The 19,551-nt window shown below is 36.0% G+C and overlaps 1 protein-coding gene across 3 annotated transcripts in view; it reads right to left on the bottom strand.

The window, feature by feature from the left end:
- The window catches only part of CNTN5 (contactin 5), a 1,387,157-nt gene that overhangs the window by 99,646 nt on the left and 1,267,960 nt on the right, over positions 1-19,551 (bottom strand). For all 3 annotated transcript variants that reach the window (XM_067750786.1, XM_067750785.1, XM_067750787.1), the window contains one exon: positions 3,225-3,383. In XM_067750786.1, coding sequence (XP_067606887.1) covers positions 3,225-3,383 — 159 coding nt within the window. The remainder of the gene's footprint in view (positions 1-3,224; positions 3,384-19,551) is intronic.

Here is a 19,551-nt window from a genome sequence, read left to right as displayed (position 1 = left end):
TAAACCTACCTAAGGAGACAAAAGATCTGTGTGCAGAAAACTATAAGACACTGATGAAAGAAATTAAAGATGATACAAATAGATGGAGAGATATACCATGTCCTTGGATTGGAAGAATCAACATTGTGAAAATGACTCTACTACCCAAAGCAAACTACAGATTCAATGCAATCCCTATCAAACTACCACTGGCATTTTTCACAGAACTAGAACAAAAAAAATCACAATGTGTATGGAAACACAAAAGACTCTAAATAGCCAAAACAACCTTGACAAAGAAAAATGGAACTGGAGGAATCAGACTCCCTGACTTCAGACTATACTACAAAGCTACAGAAATCAAGACAGTATGGTAGTGGAACAAAAACAGAAATATAGATCAACGGAACAGGACAGAAAGCCCAGAGATAAACCCATGCACATATGGTCATGTTATCTTTGATAAAGGAGGCAAAAATATATAATGGAGAAAAGACAGCCTCTTCATTAAGTGGTGCTTGGAAAACTGGACAGCTACATGTAAAGGAAAGAAATTAGAACACTCCCTAACACCATACACAAAAATAAGCTCAAAATGGATTAAAGACCTAAATGTAAGGTCAGACACTATAAAACTCTTAGAGGAAAATATAGGCAGAACACTCTATGACATAAATCACAGCAAGATCTTTTTTGACCTACCACCTAGAGAAATGGAAATAAAAACAAAAATAAACTAATGGGATCTAATGAAACTTAAAAGCTTTTCCACAGCAAAGGAAACCATAAACCAGATGAAAAGACAACCTTCAGAATGGGAGAAAATATTTGCAAGTGAAGCAATTGACAGAGGATTAATCTCTAAAATTTACAAGCAGCTCAATATCAAAAATCAAACAACCCAATCCAAAAATGGGCAGAAGACCTAAATAGACATTTCTCCAAAGAAGATATACAGATTGCTAAGAAACAGATGAAAGGATGCTCAATATCACTATTCATTAGAGAAATGCAAATCAAAACTAAAATGAGGTATCACCTCACACCAGTCAGAATGGCCATCCTCAAAAAATCTACAAACAATAAACACTGGAGAGGGTATTGAGAAAAGTGAACCCTCTTGCACTGTTGGTGGGAATGTAAATTGATACAGCCACTATGGAGAACAGTATGGAGATTCCTTAAAAAACTAAAAATAGAACTACCATATGACCCAGTAATCCCACTACAGTGTATATACCCTGAGAAAGCCATAATTCAAATAGAGTCATGTAGCACAATGTTCATTGCAGCTCTATTTACAATAGCCAGGACATAGAAGCAATCTAAATGTCCATCGACAGATTAATGGATAAAGAAGATGTGGCACATATATAAAATGGAATATTACTCAGCCATAAAAAGAAACAAAATTTAATTATTTGTGGTGAGGTGGATGGACTCAGAGACTGTCATACAGAGTGAAGTAATTCAGAAAGAGAAAAACAAATACTGTATGCTAACACATATATATGCAATCAAAAAAAATGTTTCTGAAGAGCCTAGGGGCAGGACAGGAATAAAGATGCAGACATGGAGAATGGACTCGAGGACACAGGGAGTGGGAAGGGTAAGCTGGGATGAATTGAGAGAGTGGCATGGACATGTATGCACTACCAAATATAAAATGGATAGCTAGTGGGAAGCCACTGCCTAGCACAGGGAGATCAGCTTGGTGCTTTGTGACCACCTAGATGGGTGCGGTAGGGAAGGTGGGAAGGAGATGCAAGAGGGAGGAAATATGGGGATATATGTATGTTTATAGCTGATTCACTTTGTTATAAAGCAGAAACTAAGACACTATTGTAAGGCAATTATACTCCAATAAAGATGTTTAAAAAAAGAAAGGAAAAATGAATCCATCTGCCAGTGCAAGGGACACAAGTTCAAGCCCTGGACCAGGAAGGTCCCACATGCCATGGAGCAACTAATCCCGTGTGCCACAACTACTGAGCCCATGTGCCTAGAGTCCATGCTCTCCAAAATGAGAAGCCACCGTAATGAGAAGCCCATGCACCCGAACAAAGAAAAGCCCCAGCTCCCCACAACTAGTGAAAGCTTATGCAACAACAAAGACCGAACCCAACCAAAGTAAAATAAATATATAAATAAAATTAAGAAAAAAAAGAAAAACCTAAATTGTATTTCGCATGTGGATGAATACACTTTCTTTCCCCTAAATTTCAAATTTTTACCCAAAAACAATTTTCTGCTCAAATTTAATTTATTTAAGCAATGAGATGGACCACTTTACTCCTATAACATTCAGATTGAGTTTTATGGTTACTGCACTCAGATATTTTACTGACTTTATATTTCACTTCTATGCAGGTAAATCCATTTTATATTTAGATAGAAAATAAAATCACAAATCCCTGCTCAGTATGGACAACTGCTTCTGAAGATTACATTTTATAGATACTGTACACTTTTTCACCAATATGCTAAATTGGTGATAACTATCAACTGAGTGTAATTTCACATATCCTTGCAGACAGCCACATTTGAAGAGGGAAGGGAAGTTTAGTTATAACGTGATGAGAAAACCTTCAGGGAAGAAAATTATTTTTAAAATAATGCAAGTGGAAGGCAAACATCTTAGAAGTAAGCATTAAAATGCTGTATTGTTTTAAATAATGTGATTTTATGTTAGATTTTCTTTTTATAAATAAAACAGATGTGTGACTCTAAAGGGGTAGCCCAAGGAACTGGAGTAATGGAGCAGTTCTGTATCTGTCTTGGTAGCGATTTGAATAGATATAATAAAATTTCATAGAATTTTATGGAACTATACCCTAAAAATATTGCATGTAAAAAAAGGTGAAATTTGAATATGATCTGTGGTTTATAGCATTGTATCAATGTCAGTTTCCTGATTTGATCATTGTGCCATTGTTATGTAGAATATTTTCATTGGGGCAAGGTGAGGGATGGGCCCACAGGGAATCTTTGTATTATTTTTGCAACTTTTATGTGAGTCTAAGGTTATTTCAATAAACAAAGATAAATGATGTGGTCCTTCCTTGGGAAATGAGAAAAGAAGAAAGAAAAGTGACTTTATAAAAAGAAGGCAACAATGATTAATATTGTCATAAATAATAAAACTTCCAGAATCCAAAATAATCCTACTAAGATTGTTAGCAAATATAGCTCATGACATAGGAAACTGCTCTGGTGGTGTCTGACATTGCCTTAGAGCCTCTTACCTGTTTTTACTGTTTGCCAGCCCAGGGAGAAGGGGCTGCGAGCCTGCAAGTTGTATGAGGAGATTGGGCTGTGGTTGTCAGTAGCTGGACTCCAGGAAAGTGTGGCTGTGCTCTCAGTGATTTCCTCAACGATCACTATCCCTGGTGGGCCTGGGGGACCTATAAGCAAAAGGGAATGGATAAAGTTAAGGTCAAGCCATGAGAAATTGTATTTCCAGTAAGGACCCAACAAAACTAGTAAGTATCTTAATGAAATACATATTTAGTAATGAACGTTGACAGTAAAAAGTAAATGAGATGCATGTTGGTTTCCATGATTTCTGGGGATAACTTAATTATAGTTTAGATTTTTTTTTCTAATACTTTGTGCTTGGAGGCAGTTAGCATTGCATTTTATAGAAGAGGAAAATATAATTAAAAACAAATACAAGGATTTGAATGTCAGGAGCAACTATGACTCTTGAAATCAATCACAGCTTACAGAAGCAACAACAGAGTGATAGGCAATGCTATCAGGAACAGAAACAATCCCATCATTACCACAAACCTACAGGTGTATGGCCCTAATTTTCATGTTCACGAAGAGTACAGTGTGCAAATAGTGTGATGTACCTATCAAGTAGCTTAAATTCAAACAGGGAGTGCTTCCCTGGTGGTGCCGTGGTTGAGAATCTGCCTGCCAATGCAAGGGACAAGGTTTCGAGCCCTGGTCTGGGAAGATCCCACATGCCGCGGAGCAACTAGCCCCGTGAGCCACAACTACTGAGACTGTGCGTCTGGAGCTTGTGCTCCGCAGCAAGAGAGGCCGCGACAGTGAGAGACCCGCGTACTGTGATGAAGAGTGGCCCCCGCTCGACGCAACTAGAGAAAGCCCACGCACAGAAACGAAGACCCAACATAGCCAAAACAAAAAAATTCAAACAGGGAACAATGAAAGGCTCTGAAATAATGAGATTTCAGACCAAGAAAGAGTATATACTAGAAGTGAGACATGGAAAAATGATTAGATGATGATAATGATGATGACTTTGGTGAGGGTGAGAAGATGATGAATTAGAGAAGATTATTGCCCTTTTTGATCATAAAAAGTTGGTATAGAATAGTGATTATCAAGTGATGTGCACGTAGACTCCAGCTTCAAAAAACAACCAAGATCTGATATGAGGAGAAATATACCTCTGTATTACTACTTCTAAAACAGGGATTTCTAATAACATTCAAAAATATGTAGAGTGTTGATATTTTAGTGGCTAAGAACAATGCCAGTTTCCTTATTAACATTTTTGTATTCCCAAATATGGACAATGCAAGCTGCAAGAATGCTTTTATTTTCAATGAAAAATATAATCCACCTTTAAATATTTTATTTTCCAAATTAGTCCTTATGTAGCAAGTTGCTCTCTGGATTTGGGGATTATGAAGTCTGAGCAGTAAGGGCTGACCTAGACTGTAAGGAGCTAAGAAATGGTGGAATGCTAAAGAGATGGAGACAGTAAAGACCTCTGAGTACAAAATAAGGAAGGGACGATGAGATGGACAAAGTGTTTTTTAAACATCACCAAGTGAATGACATTTTTAGGAAATGAGAAATGAGTGTTTTATCAAGAGTAAGAAGAACCAGCAGTGGCTAGCAGAGACTCAAGACTTAGAAGACAAGGACTATTCCATCAGAAAGGTGACAAAAGACTGGGATTGTGAGCAAATGTGTAGAGGATAACCATGAGCAGTGGCATACCTTTTTCCTCTGAGAGCAATTAAGGAAGAAACAATGAATAGAGAGATAAAGCTTTTGAAATGTTAAGAAGGGAAGCTGGGAGAGCTCATTTGGGAAGGTTCTCCTTTTTTCACTAAAGAAGGAAAAATTATCCACAGAAAGTGAAGGTTGTTGGGTGAGAATGGGATTGGGAGCTAGAGGAGAATGGAAAATGTCTGAAAAAGCCCATGATAAAAGAGGAAAGACATGAAGAAGAGGGAAATATAAGTATTTTGGAATAGTCCTGGAGTTCAAGTTTGGTTCAATAACATAATTTTGAAGTGGAACTGACCAAGTCAACAAATAGGTTAGAAAGCCAGGACCAGGGCCAGAAAAAGTGGTTAATTGGGTCAATTTAGATTTAGTTTACAAATTTGATATGACATCATCAAAGTTGCCAATGGTATAAATGACCATAGTCTCAAGGAGGACTAGAGAGTCAAGTGAAGCCAGAATGGTGTTGGCAGACTAGAATAAAAGAGCAGAGTCCAGGAAACCAGGTTTTTATGAGGGGAAGATGTAAGAATAAGAAATTGTGAGAAGAAAATAGTAGGATTTGTGATTTAAGTGTAGGGAACTTTTGATGAGAATTTGTGTTTATCTGGAATGAAGTGGGAAATATAATTATTAGGTCAAGGACTTATGGAAGAATATGTTTGATGTGTCACCAATATAAATTAAAGTTCAGAGTATTAAAATGGTAGCTAAGAAGGAGGTGTGGAAGATAAATGAGATCCAGGTACTGAAGATGTCTAACAAGTTGTTAGACTGCAGTGACATGGATATGGAGGAGTGAGTCTAACGATAATAAAGATAAGAATATTAACTGTAATAATAATACCAATAGCTACCATATCCTCACTGTACTGTATTAAGTCATTAAGTATTTTGCAAACATTAACTTGTTCACCTATTTCTATGTCTCTGTGAGGTGGGCATTATAATCCCTATTTCATAGAGGACATAAGGGAATCTCAAAGAACTAGTTTGGTCGATTAATAATAAATAAGTTACATAGTCAATAACCTTACTATACGTTAGGTGTTACACTAGGCAGTAGGTATCAGAGAATCCCTTCTAGTGAGGAGAAATTATTCACCCAAGTAGCTCTGCTAGTGAATGGCACAGCAGAGATCTGAATTCAGATCTGATTGTAAAGCCTGATTTGTTCAAGAAAGCAAGGATTACAGAGATCCTTCTTCCTTTTCCTGTTAATTATGGAGTACTTTCAGTTGAAGGAATGAAAGAAAGAGAAAAAGTGTGTGTTGGGGAATGACACATTTAAATTATGTAGTAGAGATAAACATAACATTGAAGAAACTGTTTAGGACTTTGTGGCAGTCTGTGTATGAGATAGCCACCAACACTTTCTTTCCTCCTTGTACATGCAGGTCATTCCCTTTTTGAAAGGTGAATCCTATTCTTTCAATCCCGTTGAATTTGGGTTGGCCTGTGACTACAGGCATACTTCAGTGATTTTTTTCTAGATGACCATAATAAAGCTACTATTGCAATAAAGCAAGTCATACAATTTTTTTTTTGATTTCTAAGTGCATATAAAATTATGTTTACATCATACTATAGTCTATCAAGTGTGCAATAACATTATTTCTATAAAAGCAATGTACATACCTTAATTAAAAATACTTTATTGCTAAAAACTGCTAACCATTATTTGAGCCTTCAGTAGGTCATAATCTTTTAGCTGGTGGAGGGTCTTGTCTCAAAATTGACAGCTGCTGACTGATTGAGGTGGTGGTTGCTGAAGGGTGGGGTGGCTGTGGCAGTTTCTTAAATTAAGTCAACAATGAAGTTTGCCACATAGATTGACTGTTCCTTTCATGAATGAGTTCTCTGTAACATACTATGATGCTAGATAACATTTTACCCAAAGTAGAATTTCTTTCAAAATTGGAGTCAGTCCTCCCAAACAATTTTCATAATTGTTTCAACAATTTTCATAGCACCTTTGCCAAGGTAGTTTCCATCCCAAGAAACCATTTTCTTAACACATCTGTAAGAAGTAACTCTTCATTTGTTAAAGTTGTATCATGAGAATGCAGGAATTCAGTCACAGCTACAACCTACACTTCAAACTTTAGTACTCTTGCTATTTGCACTACATCTTCCTCTACTGAAGTCTTGAATCCCTCAGTCATCCATAAAAGTTGGAATCACCTCCTTCCGAATTCCTGCTAATGTTGATATTTTGACTTCTTCCCATGAATCACAAATGTGTATAATGGAATTATGATGGTGAATCCTTTCCTGAAGGTTTTCAGTTTATTTTACTCAGATCCATCAGAGGAATCACTGTCTATGGCAGTTGTAGCCTTATGAAATGTATTTCTGAAATAAAAAGACTTGAAAGTCAAAATTACTCCTTGATCCATGGGCTGCAGAATGGATATTGTGTTAGCAGGTATGAAAACAACATAAATCTTGTTGTACATCTCCATCAGAGCTCTTGGGTCACCAGGTGCATTATCATTGAGCTGTAATATTTTGAAAGAAATCTTTTTTCTCTGAGCAGTAAGTCTCAACAGTGGGCTTCAAATATTGAGTAAACCATGTTGTAAACAGATATACTGTCACCCATGCTTTGTTGTTCCACTTATAGAGCACAGGCAGAGTATATTTAGGCCCTAGGATTTTCAGAATGGTAAATGAGCATTGGTTTCAACTGAGAGTCACCAGCTGCATTAGCCCCTAACAAGAGAGTCAACCTGCCTGTTGAAGCTTTGAAGTCATGCATTGACATCTCCTCTCTAGCTGTGAAAGTCCTAGATGGCATCTTCTTCCAATAGAAGGATGTTTCATGTACATTGAAAATAAGTTATCCAGTGGAGCCATTTTTATTAATTATCCTAGCTAGATATTCTGGATAACTGGCTGCAGCTTCTACATCAGCACTTGCTGCTTCACCTTGTACTTTTATGTTATGGAGATGGTTTCTTTCCTTAAACCTCAGGAACCAACCTCTGCTACTTTCAAACTTTTCTTTTGCAGCTCTCTCACCTCAGTCTTCATAAAATTGAAGAGAGTTAGGGCTTTGCTCTGGATTAGGCATTGGCTTAAGGGAATGTTGTGGCTGGTTTGATCTTCTGTTCAGAACTAAAACTTTCTTCATATCAGCAATAAGCCTCTTTTGCTTTCTTATCATCTGTGTATTCACTGGAGTAGCACTTTTAATTTCCTTCAAAAACTTTCCTTTGCATTCAAGAGACATAGATTTCAGCTAATCTCAACTTTAGACATGCTTTCCTCTCTAAGCTTAATCATTTCTAGCTTTTGATTTAAAGTGAGAGACCTGAGACACTTTCTTTAACTTGAACACTTAGAGGCCATTGTAGTGTTATTAACTAGTCCAATATCAATATTGTTGTGTCTCAGGGAATAGGAAGGCCCAAGGAGAGGGAGAGATATAGGGAGACAGATGGTCAGCGGAGTGATAAGAACACATACAACATTTATCAGTTAAATTTGCTTTCTTATATGGGTGTAGTTCATGGTGCCCCCAAACAATTGCAATTGTAGTATCAAATATCACTGATTGCAGAGTACCATAACAAATACAACAATAATAAAAAAGTTTTAAACATTGCAAAAATTACCAAAATGTGACACAGAGACACAAAATGAGAAAATGCTTTTGGAAAAATTGTGCTGATAGACTTCTTTGATGCAGGGTTGCCACAAACCTTCAATTTATAAAAAATACAATATCTGCAAAGTGCAATAAAGTACAATAAAATGAAGTGTGCCTATATTTGACCCAGATGACAATGGTAGAAGTGACACAGCATAACTTTTGAGGAGAAATCATAAGAAGTTTTGCAGCTTCATCCCATGTCTCCTGGAATGCTTATGGGAAAATCCAGCTGCCTAGTTAGAAGTCCTATTAAACTGAGCTACCATTCTGTCAGGAAGTCCAAGCTAGCCATTTGGAGAATCCCATGGAGAGAGGGATATCCAACTTGCCCTCAGCTATTCCAGTCATCTCAGCCCAGGCACCAGACATGTGAAGAAGCCTTCAAGTGATTCCAGCTTCAGCCACCTTTAGACACATGTGCATGAGAAATCCCTGCTAAGAACGTAGCTATGCCTGTCAGCTGACAAAACCGTGAGAGCAAATAATGTATGGATATTTTAAGCCACAAATTTTGGGGAAACAATGGATAATTGGAACAGACTTCAAAATAGTCTGATTTGAGAGTTTGTTCATAGGTAGGGAATTTGTCAGGAGAATCTTTAACATGCTTTGAAAAAAGACTTGAAATTTAGCTATTGCATTCAAATAAGAATAACTACCAACATAATTCATTTATTAAGTTCTTCCATATTGTTCCATTTCACCCATTCTATTCATTTATGTCTTCAGAAAGAATTAACGATCACCTACATGTGAGGCATGATAGGAGATATTGTGGAAAGTAACTATTAGTTAACTTAAATAAAATAATTTGCCTTTCTGAGTATTAAATCTCTACTAAAATATTTAAATTATTTCTCTTAAAAAACATATATTTCTTTTAATAATAGGCAATAATTACTCTAAATACTTTTAAAAACTTCAGCTGGAACAAAAAATGGAACTTACAACATAATTAATAAATCCCCAAGTATTTTTCTTTATATTTGGCTATTTTCCCAAATATAGTCCTTAGCAAAATAATCAGTGACAGTGAACAAGATTTATGTACCCAGGATGCTGATTGTGGCTGTGCAATTATGTATAATTACAAGCCACTGTAAATAATTAATTGTCCAATAATCATGTAATGTTTAAATCATAAAACCTTAAAATAAAATAGTAGGCAGCCATTAAACTGCCTAATATTTAGGACACTTTAATGATATGGGAAATGTTCACAAAAAAAACCAGAATGCAAAATTATATGTTAATATAAATGTATAAATAGTAATTTGCCTAATGTGTATAGGAAAAGACTGGAAAGAAATGCATTAAAGTGTACATGGTGGTTATTGCTTGGAGCTGAAGCTATAATGATTTAAATTTTATTCTTTATACTTGTTTGGATTTTCCAATTCTGTACAATAAGTATGTATTACTTCTAAAATTATTTTAAAAGTCATTATTTTAAACAATGCTTCCATATTGTGATATGTATGTACTATTCTAAGTAAATTCTATTTAACTAAGCATTTGCTTATTCCTAGTATGTGTGTGGAAAGCACTGTGCTGAGTGGTGGGAGAAAGGTGGGGGAAATGGTTTATAGGAGGATAAAATAGGGTTCCAACCCCAGGTGTGTTTAAAATCCAGGGCAGAGAGAGATCTTTTACAAAAAACTAATGCCAGGCAATAATAACGTTGCACATTAGTACATATGACATCTCATTATAGCACTTGTTACATTGGCTATAATTATTTTTATGTAAGTTCCATCTGTCTGAATATTCAGCATGGTAATTGGTATATATTAGTCCCTCAGTAAATATCTGTAGAAGAAGAGATGAAAGGGAGAAGGGAGAAGAAGGAAGAAGAGATGTGGAAAGACGAAAGGAGATTTGTTTTGAATTTGAAATGCTGTGTAAAAACTAAAAAGTTTTAAAATAAAGTAATTATCATGTAAGACAAAGATCCAATATGACAGCCTCTTTTTTTGTTAAATCAAAATATTTGAGTTAACAGTTTTTTTGTTTTGTTTTGTTTTGTTTTTCAGTTAAGAGTAGAGTAGGTTGGTAATAAAAATGAAAGACTAGGTCCACGAACGAAGAAAACATTTTCATATGATTTAATACTAAGGCTCATCATTATTAGAAACTTAGAGTATTAAGGTCTATGGACAGACAACTTTTTTACATCTTTGTAAATCTGAAAGATTGTTATGAATACAGTATTATAAAAATTAGTGATGAACCAAGATGGCGGAGTAGAGGGATGTGCTCTCACTCCCTCTCGTGAGAACACCAGAATCACAACTAACTACTGGACAATCATCGACAGGAAGACACTGGAACTCACCAAAAATGATACCCCACATCCAAAGACAAAGGAGAAGCCACAATGAGACGGTCGGAGGGGGTGCAATCACGGTAAAATCAAATCCCATAACTGGTGGGTGGGTGACTCACAGACTGGTGAACACATACCACAGAAGTCCACCCACTGGAGTGAAGGTTCTGAGCCCCACAACAGGCTTCCCAACCTGGGGGTCTGGCAATGGGAAGAGGAATTCCTAGAGAATCAGACTTTGAAGCCTAGTGGGAATTGATTGCAGGACTTTGACAGGACTGGGGGAAACAGAGACTCCACTCTTGGAGGGCACACACAAAGTAGTGTGTGCATCAGGACCAGGGGAAGGAGCAGTGACCCCAGGGGACACTGAACCAGACCTACCTGCTAATGTTGGAGGGTCTCTCGCAGAGGCGGGGGGTGGCTTGGTTTCACCGTGGGGACAAGGACACTGGCAGCAGAAGTTCTGGGGAGTACTCTGTGGTGTGAGCCCTCCCAGAGTCTCTCATTAGCCCCACCAAAGAGCCCAGGTAGGCTCCAGTGTTGGGTTGCATCAGGCAAAACAACCAACAGGGAGGGAACCAAGCCTCACATATCAACAGTCAAGTGGATTAGAGTTTTACTGAGCTCTGCCCATGAGAGCAACAGTCAGCTGTACCCACCACCAGTCCCTCCCATCAAGCCTCTTAGATAGCCTCATCCACCAGAGGGCCAAAAGCAGAAGCAAGAAGAACTACAATCCTGCCACCTATGGAACAAAAACCACATTCACAGAAAGATAGACAAGATGAAAAGGCAGAGGGCTATATACCAGATGAAGGAACAAGATAAAACCCCAGAAAAACAACTAAATGAAGTGGAGATAGGCAACCTTCCAGAAAAATAATTCAGAATAATGACAGTGAAGATGATCCAGGATCTCGGAAAAAGAATGGAGGCAAAGACTGAGAAGATGCAAGAAATGTTTAAAAAAGGCCTAGAAGAATTAAAGAACAAACAAACAGAGATGAACAATACAATAACTGAAATGAAAACTACACTAGAAGGAATAAATAGCACAATAACTGAGGCAGAAGAATGGATAAATGACCTGGAACACAGAATGGTGGAATTCACAGCTGTCGAACAGAATAAAGAAAAAAGAATGAAAAGAAATGAAGACAGCCTAAGGGACCTCTGGGGCAATATTAAACACAACAACATTCACATTATAGGGGTCCCAGAAGGAGAAGACAGAGTGGAAGAACCAGAGAAAATATTTGAAGAGATTATAGTTGAAAACTTCCCTAACATGGGAAAGGAAATAGGCACCCAAGTCCAGGAAGCACAGCGAGTCTCATACAGGATAAACCCAAGGAAAAACATGCCGAGACAGAGAGTAAACAAATTGGCAAAAATTAAAGACAAAGAAAAATTATTGAAAACAGCAAGGGAAAAATGACAAATAACATACAAGGGAATACCCGTAAGGTTAACAGCTGATTTCTCAGCAGAGACTCTACAAGCCAGAAGGGAGGGGCATGATATACTTAAAGTGATGAAAGAGAAGAACCTACAGCCAAGATTACTCTACGTGGCAAGGATCTCATTCAGATTCGAGGGAGAAATCAAAAGCTTTACAGACAAGCAAAAGCTAAAAGAATTGAGCACCACCAAACCAGCTCTAAAATAAATGTTAAAGGAACTTCTCTAAGTGGGAAACATAAGAAAGAAAAAGACCTACAAAAACAAACCTGAAACAATTAAGAAAATGGTCATAGGAACATACATATCTATAACTACCTTAAACATCAATGGATTAAATGCTCCAACAAAAAAAACACAGGCTTGCTGAATGGATACAAAAACAAGACCCATATATATGCTGTCTACAATAGACCCACTTCAGACCTAGGGACACATACAGACTGAAAGTTAGGGGATGGAAAAAGATATTCCATGCAAATGGAAATCAAAAAAAACCTGGAGTAGCTATACTCATATCAGATAAAATAGACTTTAAAATAAAGAATGTTACAAGACACAAGGAAGGACACTACATAGTGATCAAGGAATCAATCCAAGAAGAAGATATAACAATTATAAATATATATGCACCCAAGATAGGAGCACCTCAATACATAAGGCAACTGCTAACAGCTCTAAAAGAGGAAATGTACAGTAACACAATAATAGTGGGGGACTTTAACACCTCACTTACACCAATGGACACATCATCCAAAATGAAAATAAATAAGGAAACAGAAGCTTTAAATGACACCACAGACCACGTAGATTTAACTGATATTTCTAGGACATTCCATCCAAAAACAGCAGATTACACTTTCTTCTTAAGTGTGCAAGGAACATTCTCCAGGATAGATCATATCTTGGGTCACAAATCAAGCCTCAGTAAACATAAGAAAATTGAAATCATATCAAGCATCTTTTCTGACCACAACGCTATGAGATTAGAAATGAATTACAGGGAAAAAATGTAAAAAACAAAAACACATGGAGGCTAAACAATACATTACAAAAAAACCAAGAGATCACTCAAGAAATCAAAGAAGAAATAAAAAAAAAATACCTAGAGACAAATGACAATGAAAACATGACAATCCAAAACATATGGGATATAGCAAAAGCAGTGCTAGGAGGGAAGTTTATAGCTATATAAGCTTACCTCAAGAAGCAAGAAAAATCTCAAGTAAACAACCTAACCTTACACCTAAAGGAAATAGAGAAAGAAGAACAAACAAACCCAAAATTTAGCAGAAGGAAAGGAATCATAAAGATCAGAGCAGAAATAAATGAAATAGAAACAAAGGAAACAATAGCAAAGATCAATAAACTAAAAGCTGGTTCTTTGAGAAGATAAACAAAATTGATAAATCTAGCCAGACTCAGAAGAAAAAGAGGGAGAGGACTCAAATCAATAAAATTAGAAATGAAAAAGGATAAATTACAACAGACACCTCAGAAATACAAAGCATCCTAAGAGACTACTACAAGCAAGTCTATGTCAATAAAATGGACAAACTGGAAGAAATGGACACATTCTTAGAAAGGTATAACCTTCCAAGACTGAACCAGGAAGAAACAGAAAATATGAACAGACCAATCACATGTAATGAAATTGAAACTGTGATTAAAAATCTTCCAACAAACAACAGTCCAGGACCAGATGACTTCACAGGTGAATTTTATCAAACATTTAGAGAAGAGATAACACCCATCCTTCTCAAAGCCTTCCCAAAAATTTCAGAGGAAGGAATACTCCCAAACTCATTCTATGAGGCCACCATCACACTGATAAAAAAAAACAGACAAAGATACTACAAAAAAAGAAAATTACAGACCAATATCACTGATGAATATAGATGTAAAAATCCTCAACAAAATACTAGCAAACAGAACCCAACAACACATCAAAAGGATCATACACCACGATCAAGTGGGATTTAACCCAGCGATGCAAGGATTCTTCAATATATGCAAATCAATCAATGAGATACACCATATTAACAAATTGAAGGAGAAAAACCATATGATCATCTCAATAGATGCAGAAAAAGCTTTTGACAAAATTCAACACCGATTTATGATAAAAACTCTCCAGAAAGTAGGCATAGAGGGAACATACCTCAATATAATAAAGGCCATATATGACAAACCCACAGCAAACATCATTCTCAATGGTGAAAAACTGAAAGCATTTCCTCTAAGATCAGGAATGAGGCAAGGATGTCCACTCTCACCACTGTTATTCAACATAGTTTTGGAAGTCCTAGTCCCGGCAATCAGAGAAGAAAAAGAAATAAAATGAGTACAAATTGGAAAAGAAGAAGTAAAACTGTCACTGTTTGCAGATGACATGATACTATACATAGAGAATCCTAAAATTGTCACCAGAAAACTACTAGAGCTAATCAATGAATTTGGTAAAGTTACAGGATACAGAATTAATGCACAGAAATCTCTTGCATTCCTATACGAATTACTATACGAATCCTATATGAAAAATCTGAAAGAGAATTATGGAAACACTCCCATTTACCATTGCAACAAAAAGAATAAAATACCTAGGAATAAACCTACCTAGGGAGACAAAAATTAGACCATTTAGAAAAATGGACACATTTTATGTTTATTTCTTCATGGTAAGGACTCTGAGCAAATGATAAAGCACAAAGGCCCTTGGCAGAAGCCATGTTCTCATGAATTCAATCTGTCTCAATCAAGGGCCCCCCAGGATTGCTGTTAGATTGCTATCAGATCAACTCACTCTGCTGACCTAATGTTCAGTTAGAAATTTGTCTTCTCTTGAGAAGCCATTGACTTTTATAGTTGAAAAACAAATAAACTATATATCTCTTTGTAACACTTAATGTTGTTATCTTTATCCTGGTGACATGAAACAAGGACTTAAAGACTTCATGTAATAGTTAAACATGTTACAGAGTCTTGGAATGTTTAAATTAACCAGAGCCATCTAGTTAAACCCTATTATTTTTCAGATGAGGAAGAAGAGAGGGAAACTCCTCCTCAGAAAAACGAGATCAAAAGGGTCCTTATCCTTTAGAAGGAAAATGAGTGGAAGCAGGTGTTGGCTTTAGTCTGGACAGCCAGTGGAGGGGTGTTTCCTGTTTAGAGCAAATTATGACAAATTAATGTTAACAAACAGGAAACTGCATACTGACCTCCTGTGAAATTATTGTTCGTTCTCCTTTTAGACATCAATTGGTGGTGCTGGACATTAGAAATTTGTGGTGTGACTGTCCAATCCTTTTTGAGGGATAATTATTTAAAACATCTTCTTAATGCTAAGAATGACTCCCTGTGGCAAGCAACTTCTTTTTCTCACCTAGCATCACATTCCCTGTCTGATTCTGACACCTGCTTATCCAACAAATATTTCTACTGGTACATGTTATTTTTTAAACAAATTTATTTTGTAAAAATAAATCTACTCAGTTTTTATTTTCATTTTTATTTGATTTGGGGGACTTTCTATGTTTCTTATATAGAAGTTTTAAGTGAAAAATTAAACTTGTTGGGATTCAAAACGTTACAAATTCTGTGCTTTAAATTGATTAAGCTAAAATGAAAAATTCAACACCAAATATGCCATGGTATCTTAAATTGATTCTGTCTTTAAGCCCATAAATATTGCTTGGGGACAGACACTTCTTACTTCTAGACACATGTAGGTATATGGGTCAGAAGAAAGGAAAGCAATCACAGAAGTAAAGTCATGAACATGCCCTTCTAATACTAAGGGAAGAGATTTAGCTACTGTCTGAAAGATTATATTAATGCAGAAAAATAAACTCGATAACTCAGACCATGAAGAGTATTTTTTAAAATTAATTAATTTTTATTTTTGGCTATGTTGGGTCTTTGTTTCTGTGTGAGGGCTTTCTCTATTTGCGGCGAGCGGGGGTCACTCTTCATCACAGTACGCGGGCCTCTCACTATCGAGGCCTCTCTTGCTGCGGAGCACAGGCTCCAGACGCGCAGGCTCAGTAGTTGTGGCTCACGGGGCTAGTTGCTCCGCGGCATGTGGGATCTTCCCAGACCAGGGCTCGAACCCGTGTCCCTTGCATTGGCAGGCAGATTCTCAACCACTGTGCCACCAGGGAAGCCCTGAAGAGTATTTTTTTATGATGTATAGTTTAAATACATGCAATGAACTATCCAGTACAAAGGACCATTTTGTGTAGATCAAGTTTAAAAGGCCATATATAAATAACAAAAAAAACTTTCATTAGAAAGTAATAGTCAACAACGTGAGTAGATTTCCTGTATCACATTATATATTAATACCTAGTAGTAACTGGTTGTTGAGGTTTTCATCTTTACAATAGAATTATGAAGACTTATGATATGCCCTTATTTAAGATGTTATTGATAACATATTTATTTTTACACAAGAAAATGTCTCCTGGCATACTTTGACATATTGTAAAGTTCAACTTCACATAGCATTGCATCTTTCTTTGCCTTTTCCTCAGATACTTCCTTACCATCATTATGTTCCTAATGAAGTTGAGAGGGTGTTCATAAATTTCTTTACTTTTTACATACTTAATTTATGTGACCCTTTCATACTGTTCTTGATCCCATGAGAATATATTTTTTTAAAACCAGGGGTAGTTAAGGATGGAAATGAGAGCTAAACAGTTCTAATTATTTTTTTCAAAAGCAATTTTGTTTCTAATTAATTTGGTAAAGTTCACCATTTATTGTATCTATCCATGTATCATTATTATCATCATTATATATATTATTATTATTTTATATCTACCTATCATTTCCATTATATTTATTATTGTTATTTTGTATCTGTCTATCTATCTATTTATCTGTCTATAATCATTATCATCATCATCATCATTATCTATGTAACCTGGTCCCTCAGCATGAAATTCTTGTCTCTCCTTACTTTGCCTATTTAACACCTGTTTAGGCTTCAAATTTCAAATCTCTGCTCAAGTATCACTGCTTTGAAGCAAACTTCTCTTGCTGCCCTGTCTAGGTAAAATCACAAGATTATATACATTCATATAGTATCATGCACCTCTCAATCATAGTTGAAATCTATGAAGGCTTCTACTTATTTGTGTGAATCTCCTATTAAGGGTAGATTTCCTATCTGAATTTTAGGTACAGGAGGGTTGAAGTTGTGCTTGTAATTGTATTCCTACTTCCTAGTACAGTTCTTGGCACCTAGTGTGTTATCACTATAGATTTGTAATAAATGAATGAATGAATAATTTTTATTAACCTAATAGGCTAGCATAGCTGTTGGGTTATCTTTTTACACATCTTTCCTTTTGACCCAATAAAATATGAAAAAGAGTAATATATCTTTACAAAATCATTTATTCTGAAGAAAATACTCTTAATATATATATTAAAAATAGATTCTAATTATGCTATGTTCTCATTTTTGGTAAACTCTCTTAATTAGATACCCATCAGATCATGGTGTTTCTAATCAACAGCAACAACAAACAAGCTATTAGTATCTTTCAAACTTTGATGAGCAACAAAATCTCTGGCATGTTTGTAAAAAATTATCTAGATTCCTGAGCTGTACTCAATAGCTACTGAATTTCAATTTCTGTGACTAGAGCTTCAGCATTGTATTTCGTACAGGTTGTCTAGAAATTTTTGTGCACCCTATATTTTAAGAAAAACTGATCTAAAGAAAAGAGATTTTGATAAAGAGTCATAGGAATATTATTCCAGTTCTGACTCTTTTATGTAAGAGCTTTATTCAAGTTTCTGAACCTCTTTAATTCTCAGTTTCCTTACATTTTATAAAGGGGATGATAATATCAATCTTATGTCATTATTGTGAGGGCTGTGTAGGGTAATATATGTAACAGTACTTTGTAAATAGCTATACTAGCATTGGTTAGGCCTTTAACTAACTCAAGAACTTTGAAAATGTCATATGATCTCACAATACTTCATTTTTTACCAATAAAAATGAGAACCTATATACCACATTGATTTATCAAAACAAATAAGGATAGATGTGAAAATGCTTTGGAAAAAAAAGTACTATTATTGGCGGATTCAATAAACAAATTCTATCTTCAGGGGAGTTTATAATGGAAAGGGGAAAAAGTGGTGCTGAAATGATAATGATTTAATGAGCACCTATCAGGTATAATGTAATGAACTAAATGTTATGTACTTTCTCTTTAATTTTTACAGAAAATCTCGTATTGACCCGTGAAGACTGAGTCTCAGAAAGTACGAGTGACTCACTCAAGACAACACAATATTCCAATACTGGACCTGGGATTCAGTTTTGATTCTTAATTGCATATATATCTGAGTTTTAACTCTGTGCTACTCATTAATATGCAACACTTCTTCACATAATTCAACATAGACAGAAAATGTAGATTTCAGAAGTTTAAGAATAATTTTTTTATTGATTAAAAATGGATTTAGAAATAGAAAATATATGATAGAGATGAAGTGAGCCTTGTGGTTGGCTCCCTAATATTCACTCCACCTTTCCCAATGTGGTATAGGGAATTAAACCCCCATTATATGCAGTAGCCCTGATTAGTCTATGCCCATCTTGGCAATCTCACCTGCCCCGCTAGTGACTGGTTCAGGAAGTTAGGTCTAAGCCAATCAGATCATGACAATCGTATTATGATAGGTACTGGTTCAGGAGTAAGCACATGGTCTAAATTGGCAAAGCCAGATGAAGGTATAGACATTTGTAGATACGCTAGTTTTTTCTCCTGTTGTATGTGAACATGAAAGAATTTAGGCCCTATTATTCTTGGCAGTCAGCCTATGATTACAATGAGCTTTAGAGTAAGGCCAGCACTGAAGATGACAGAATGGAGATAGAACCAACCTGTGTCCTTGAAAAAAACTTGAGACATTGGATCAACCAATGAAAAAAATCTGCTTTAGCTTCCTGTCAACATAACTAATAAATTTCTTATTGTTTAAGCCAATTTGAGTTAGGCTTTATATTACTTGCAACTGGAAGCATCCTAAGATACAAAGGATAACAGAAGTACCTTGGTTTACAAAGATTAAAACTGGAATAAGTCATTATCTGTGCTAAGACTGG

The sequence above is a fragment of the Pseudorca crassidens genome, chromosome 9, assembly GCF_039906515.1.
Source record: "Pseudorca crassidens isolate mPseCra1 chromosome 9, mPseCra1.hap1, whole genome shotgun sequence".
NCBI lineage: Eukaryota > Metazoa > Chordata > Mammalia > Artiodactyla > Delphinidae > Pseudorca > Pseudorca crassidens.
Note: the sequence above shows the minus strand (reverse complement) of the source record. Positions and strands in the feature narration are given on the sequence as shown.